Here is a 7,570-nt window from a genome sequence, read left to right as displayed (position 1 = left end):
AGGTCTCTTTTTCTTTCACTTCTGGTAAGTTTGTGTCTCTTCTTTCTAATGCTTCTTCAACATCTTTAATCCATCTGGTCCTGGGTCTCCCTACAGGTCTTCTACCTGTGGGTACCCATTCCAGCATTTGTCTGGGATACCTCCAATCTTCCATTCTCATAACGTGTCCAAACCACCTCATCTTCCACTCTTCTATTAAATCCAACACTGACATCCCTCCTATTTCCTGTCTTATCCGTTCATTCCTTAATCTATCGCGTCTTGTCACTCTTATTATCCTAAGGGCTCTCATTTCGGCTGCTTGAATGCGACATTTTAATTTGGTGTTTAGGAACCAGGCTTCACTGCCGTATGTTAACACCGGTCTTAACACTGAGACATAAATTGTCTTCTTGCATTGAAGTGGGATGCTTTTTTCTTTTAATAGTGGGTACAAAATATTTAGGGTGTTGTTATATTTTGTAATCCTGCTGTTTATTTCAGTCTCCTGCTGGTTATTATCACTGAATTCCACTCCCAAATACTTAAAATGTTCGACCTGTTTTAATTGTTGTCCATCAACTTCGATTCTTCCCTCAACTCGCCTTCTGTCGACACACATTACTTCCGTTTTTGTAACATTCATCTGCATCCTGTATTGTTTTAGCACATCATTCCATTTGTCCATTTCAGTTTGTAGATCTTCCCAACTGTTTGCAGCTATAGCTATATCGTCAGCATACGCAAGCACCAGTGGGTTCATATTTCTCTCTCCTTCAATATCCTTAATTATCCTATCCATGTACATTATAAACAATAATGGAGATAGCACTCCGCCTGGTCTTACTCCACACTTGACCCTAAACCACTTACCGTCTCCTTTCTCAGTCTTTACTCTACTTTCACTATTTTCATATAAACTCTTGGTAGCTTTTATTAGGCTCACTAGTACCTCGTATTCATCGTGTTCAATAGCTTGCCATAACTGATCTCTTGGTACTCTATCGAAAGCCTTTTGAAGGTCAATAAACCCAAGGCATTTATGTCTGTCCCACTCCCAACATTTTTCCATTAAGATTTTTAGAGTAAAGATATTGTCGATTGTTCCTCGTCCTGGTCTAAAACCATTCTGAGATTCTTTTATTTTATGTTCAACTATGCTTCTTAATCGTTTTTCCAAAATTCTTCCATAGATCTTTCCTGTGTGTGATAGTAGAGAGATGCCTCTATAGTTTCCACAATCTGTTTTGTCACCTTTTTTTGTGTATTGGACATATCGCCGCTTTTGTCCAATCATCTGGGACTTGTTTATTTCTCCATGCCATATTTATCACTTCTAACATCCACTCTAGTCCGGGGTTTCCCATTTTCTTTATAATAATAATAATGATAATAATAATAATAATAATAATAATAATAAAAATAAAATAATAATAATAATAATAATAATAATAATAATAACAACAACAACAACAACGACAACAATAACAACAACAATAATCCATATATGCATGTACGTGACTTACACTTGCATACGTGGTCAGAAACATCTATTCGACGATTGAACAGATGCCTGTCCTGCTATCAAAGGCCTTATCGTGGTTTGCTGTGTTGTTACTCCGTCAGCTCGTGCAAAAACCTCCATGCCTGTTAGCCACTTGCATTCGCATGAACGTGATTGCAATCTAACGCTTCGATCGAGCAAGGCCCTTACAGTGGTATTCTTAAAAAAAAAAAAAAAAAAAAAAAAAAAAAAAAAAAAATCTTTCCCTTCCAAGAAAATTTAACCACCGTTAGATTTTTATGGTGGTATTCTTAGAAAAATTCTTTCCCTTCCGAGGATTTATATAAGGAAAGATTTTTTTCTTAAGAATACCACCTGTACATTCTTACGGTGGTATCCTTAAAAAAAATCTTTCCCATCCAAGGATTTGTATAAAACTTATATAAGGAAAGATTTATATAAGGGATTTTTTTTCTCTTAAGAATACCACCCGTAGATTCTTACGGTGGTATCCTAAAAATCTTTCCCTTCCTCGAATCTTATTTGCTTTCTCAAAAGCTGAAATACACTGCTATAGTTATTTGGTTTCTTTTTGTCACCTTTTTTGAATATGGGAGTAACGTTAGCTAGCTTCCATTCTCTTGGGACATCTCCGGATATGATGGATTTCTTGAAAACAATTTCTAATGGAACAACATTTCCTTTAAGATCTTTTTTAAGAATACCGCCGTTAGATTCTTACGATGGTATTCTTTAAAAAATCCTTTCTCTTCCAAGGATTTATATAAGATTTATGTAAGGAAAAATTTATGTAAGGAAATATTTTTTTATGAATACAACCGTTAGAGTCCAACGCTCAGCTGCCTGCCGCTATCTGGGAATAAAATGCATACGTGTGTTGTAGTCGGTGGTGGCACGCTAGGCTAACATGCTACTTGTCTTTTCCACTACGTTTGAGTAGAAACAATTTGGTTTACAAGATTCTAGACTTCCGTAAGAACATCTCAACAACAATGTGTCTAACATTCGTATTCTAGATTTGACTTCTCTTAGTTTGTCATTCAGTTTTTCACTGTATGGCGCAAGAGTATTTTGACTATTGGAAATTTGAATAACAAAAGATTGTAACCGAAGTCGTTGCTACTCAAAAAAAAAAAAAAAAGCAAAAGCAAGTAGCATGCTAGCGACAAATACCTAGTGTGCCGCCACCGCCACCTTAATTACTCGCCAATGAACCCTTGTTTATTATAGATAGGAAAATACCAATCCAATGCCAATGAGTAGAATAGACTTGGTAACCTTGTAGTGAGCGTTGAAACTATCGGCTGTTTAAGAAAAGGTTACATAACTTTATGGATGGGGGTGACAGGTGGTAATAGACACGGAACTGTCTAGTGTAGGCCTTATGGTCTCTTGCAGTCTCCTTCATTATTATGTTCTTATAATTTCATTCAACTAAGGCAAGACTTCGAACTGGAAATATTAAGGACACGATCTTGATTTTTTTTTCTATTTAATGCAGACGCATTAAGAACGCTGCCAGACTGTTTTATTCGGTTCTTGGAACAGGACATCGGTTGCTGGAAGTGGTTGATGAAGATAGAAGTGCTATAAAGAACATAGCCACTTCGCCAAACATCATACTTCGAGCCAACGCTCTTCGCTATATCGTCTAGCTGTCCACACGAGGAAATCCATCTTTTATACACTACTGTCTTTTCATTTTTTTTACAGACATTCTTCTCCTCCCACACATAGCCAAAGCCATAGCCATTTTCGTTGCATTACTCCCACGGAAAGGTAGAAGCAACAAACTCCTACATCATTCCCACCAACATTCTCATAGACGCGAGGTGGAACCTACTGCGTCGTTTTCTTTTTGAACCAAGTGACGCGTTGAGCTTCGAAGCTGTGGTCGTCTACGCCGCATTGGTTCTTTTAACCTTTGGTTTATGGAACCCTATTGGCCCTCGGGGTTTCAAAAGTAGGGCCGCCAATCGAAAGCTACTTAGTGAATGCAAAACGATTAAATTTAGTGTTGAAGTCATCACCAGGTTACACAATAGCAATTCATAGGTACGGGGTACCCGTGAAAATAGGTTAAGAACCTCTGGAACTTTACGGGATCAAGCTCCTTTCCTTCCCGAAGTCGTTACCGCGCTTCGTTTTTGTTTTTACTTCTTTTGGTTACACACGTCACTTATACTTACTCTTCTCCCATCTTTTCCTTCAGTATTCTTCCCTTGGGTTGGATCAAGAACGGTAACGGGGTGACTGATCATTTTTCTGAGTGCCCTAAATAGGCCTGATACGTAGAACACTAGCGAAAAAAACAACAACAGAATTATCTATAGAGTATATGGAAGCCACACCATGGGAGGCATAACGGCTTGCAATGTTATGACTCAAAACAAAACAAACTGGTCTTACAGTAGTTTCCAAATGCTATTTTAATTCTCTTCGCAGTGAACGTTGGTCTCTGGTTTCCACCAGGAGGTTTTATTCAATTGACGGAAACCCCTGACAGCCAAAGAATAATAATAAAAAAGAAAAGTGAATTACTTCATAATGGGCGATTTTGTTCAACTGATGCCAAGCCCCACATCCCCACCTCGCAGCTAAAGGATTGCACCTACCAAACACGCTCAGTTATTAGTTCCAGTACAGCTGTGTAGGCAAGAAATGCACAATCAAGATGGATCATATAAATGAGAGTTGGAGGAACTATTAATCAAAATAGATTGAGTAGAAGGACAATTATTGGATGATTAATTGCCCATCCATATAGCCAATTGTCTGCAGTACAAGTTTATTTTCTAATTTTATTTTGTAGTCCTTTTATTCATTAATTGTTACTGTATTGCTACGATTTGATCAATCATTAACCTGCTGAGGGGATACCACAGAGATAAGTAATAGAGTTTAGTCTGCAAAAATTCATTATATATGTGTATATACATATGCATATATATGTACACACACACACACACACACACACATATATATATATATATATATATATATATATATATATGTATATATATATAAACTTGATAGTAGATACTTTCTGCACAGAAGGAATTAAATTTGAAGTACAATTAGTGCACAGTTACAATGTGACATGGGACTGTACAATTCCTGCATGATTGAATAAAAATAGACCACAAGAAATGAATAATTACTAGGCCATTAGCCCTCGAACGTGTTCCGCTTTACTGCGCAGTTTCCGTTTACATTTTCAGCGGAGGGATACGTTGTATTGTCGGCTGCGTACTTAATGGGGAGGATTAACCTATGACTTCCGGGGGGAATGGTGCTCTGACAGGAAGGAAAAGAACCTTCAGGTAGGAAAGGTAAACTGCGATGGTGACAATAGGGGACGTGGGGGATGTAAGGGACTTCTGCCAAGAGAGGAGTAATAGTTTGTTCAAATTTGTACAAGTTTTGAACAACCAGATTTCAGAGGTGGACGACTCAATGGGTTACTGATGATAATTTGTACCACTGAGGAGGATTGCAGTTAGCAATTGGAGTATATACATTCGCTTATTCAACTCTTCCGAGTGTAGTGTCAGTTGTGATGGTGGTATTTGTTTGCAAATAAAGAAAGCACAATCTTATCGATGAGCACTTTAATTGGGATTTAGTCCTAAGTGGGCAGGACTGCCCTATTGTCCATAGGTTCGAAACTTTAATTAGATAATGTTGTAGGACATATACATTTCTTAGAAGAGGGATTCTATTTTTTTCCCACCAGCTAAGGTACACATATTCAAATATGAATACATTACTAAGTAATGGATGCCTGCTTATGTGGAGAGGGTAGGTGGATGGTAGAAGAAGCACAGAGAGACGAAGTAGATGGACGGGTAGATATAAAGGATGGTTTTAGAGTGTTTCTTAATTCTACATTTAAGAAAGAAGTAGGCAAGAACTGGTTTACTAATAGGGTGGTCAACGAATGGAATAAAATTAATAACCACATAGTGAGCGCTAAAAACATTTAAACAACTTTATGGATGGGGATGACAGGTGGTAATGGACATGGAACTGCCTAGTGTAGGCCTTATAGTCTCTTGCAGTCTCCTTCATTCTTATGTTATGTTCTTTTGAGAAGAATGGACGGACTGAGCTGAGTAGCGAACTTTGAAACGTGACTGTGTCTTGCTGGAACGATAAACGCAGGAGCCTAAGGCACAGATAAAATTTTCTTAAAAGGTTCCTTAAGCACCAGTCAGATCAAGCTTACGACCTATTTCCGACCACCTTGTACGGTGGCACTTTGGTCTCTCTCACGCTTAGCGCCAAGTGCCTATTTCACATTCATCTTCATGAGGGGGGGGGGTGAAAGATTCATTCCAACTGCATTGTCTTGAATTATTTTTACAAACAGAAGAACAGCACGAATCGGCCTGGTCACAGATGGTCGGGAACAGGTCGTGGGCTTGGTATGACGAGACGCCTTACCTTGCGAGATGCAACACACCAATACGAGAAAGCCGATCACCTCCCAGCGTCGCTCCATGTCGTCGACACATCCAGGGGACCAACTACTGCTCCAATAACGTGGCGTGCCTTGCTGAGAGTGTGGTGGCGGTGGCAGTGGTGGTGGTGGTTGGCAGGTGTCGGGGCGGGATGGTGGTAGCGGCAGTGGTGGTGGTGGCGTTAGTAGTTGTGGTGGTGTTAGTAGTTGTGGTGGTGTTGGTAGTTGTGGTGGTGTTGGTAGTTATGGTGGTGTTGGTAGTTATGGTGGTGTTGGTAGTTGTGGTGGTGTTAGTAGTTGCGGTGGTGTTAGTTGTTGTGGTGGTGTTGGAAGTAGTGGTGGTGTTGGTAGTTATGGTGGTGTTGGTAGTTGTGGTGTTAGTAGTTGTGGTGTTAGTAGTTATGGTGGTGTTAGTAGTTGTGATGTTGGTAGGTGTGGTGGTGTTGGTAGTTATGGTGGTGTTGGTAGTTGTGGTGGTGTTAGTAGTTGTGGTGTTAGTAGTTATGGTGGTGTTAGTAGTTGTGGTGATGTTGGTAGGTGTGGTGGTGTTGGTAGTTATGGTGGTGTTGGTAGTTGTGGTGGTGTTGGTAGTTGTGATGGTGTTGGTAGTTGTGATGGTGTTGGTAGTTGTGGTGGTGTTGGTAGTTGTGGTGGTGGTGTTAGTTGTGGTGTTGTTAGTTGTGGTGGTGTTGGTAGTTGTGGTGGTGCTGTTATTTGTGGTGGTGTTGGTAGATATGGTGGTGTTAGTAGTTGTGGTGCTGGTAGGTGTGGTGGTGTTGATAGTTGTGGTGTTAGTAGTTGTGGTGGTGTTAGTAGTTGTGGTGGTGACAGTAGTTGTGGTGGTGTTGGTAGTTTTGGCGGTGTTAGTAGTTGTAGAGGTGTTAGTAGTTGTGGTGGTATTAGTATTGTGGTGGTGTTAGTAGTTGTAGATGTGTTAGTAGTTGTGGTGGTGTTGGTAGTTGTTGTGGCGTTAGTAGTTATGGTGTTGGTGGCATCGGTGGTTAGGTTAGGTTGGGTTTGGTTAGGTTAGGTTAGGTTAAGTTTGGTTTAGGGTTATCGTGTAAGTTATAGGATCTTGCGTGTTTCCTTCCTTGTGTACTGGTACCACATAAACATTTTATTTCACTATTTGTCCTCTACACTCTTTTAGTATCCAATTTAAGATTCTACATAAGACCACAAGAAAAGAGAAGACTGCAAGAGACCATAAGGCCTACACCTGGCAGTTCTACGTCCATTACCATCTATCATCCTCATCCATAAAATTATCTAATCAACAATCAACTTTTTTCATAGTTCACTACTTAGTTACTAAGTCTGCTCCATTTGTTAACTACTCTGTTAGTAAACCAGTTCTTGCCTATTTCCTTCTTAAATCTAAAATTGCTCAATTATCCATTACTATGAGTCCTGTTGTCTTAATATGATGACCTTGTCTGCTTTGCATCACCCTTGTTAAAGCCCTTGACCCATTTGAATACCTCTATTAGATCACCCTTCACTCTACGTCTTTCCAGAGAGTGTAAGTTAAGGTGCCTAAGGTTGTCCTCGTAGTATATATATATATATATATATATATATAATATATATATATATATATATAT

At 39.3% G+C, this 7,570-nt stretch overlaps 1 protein-coding gene across 1 annotated transcript in view; it reads right to left on the bottom strand.

The window, feature by feature from the left end:
* LOC143033001 (uncharacterized) overlaps positions 1-6,074 on the bottom strand; it is a 23,854-nt gene extending 17,780 nt beyond the window's left edge. Inside the window, exon 1 of the mRNA XM_076198197.1 lies at positions 5,951-6,074. Within this exon, the coding sequence (XP_076054312.1) occupies positions 5,951-6,008 (58 nt within the window). The 5' untranslated portion in view covers positions 6,009-6,074. The remainder of the gene's footprint in view (positions 1-5,950) is intronic.
* Positions 6,075-7,570: the final 1,496 nt, after the last annotated feature.

The sequence above is a fragment of the Oratosquilla oratoria genome, chromosome 15 (assembly GCF_046742065.1).
Source record: "Oratosquilla oratoria isolate Oo_2021 chromosome 15, ASM4674206v1, whole genome shotgun sequence".
In the NCBI taxonomy this organism is placed as follows: domain Eukaryota; kingdom Metazoa; phylum Arthropoda; class Malacostraca; order Stomatopoda; family Squillidae; genus Oratosquilla; species Oratosquilla oratoria.
Note: the sequence above shows the minus strand (reverse complement) of the source record. Positions and strands in the feature narration are given on the sequence as shown.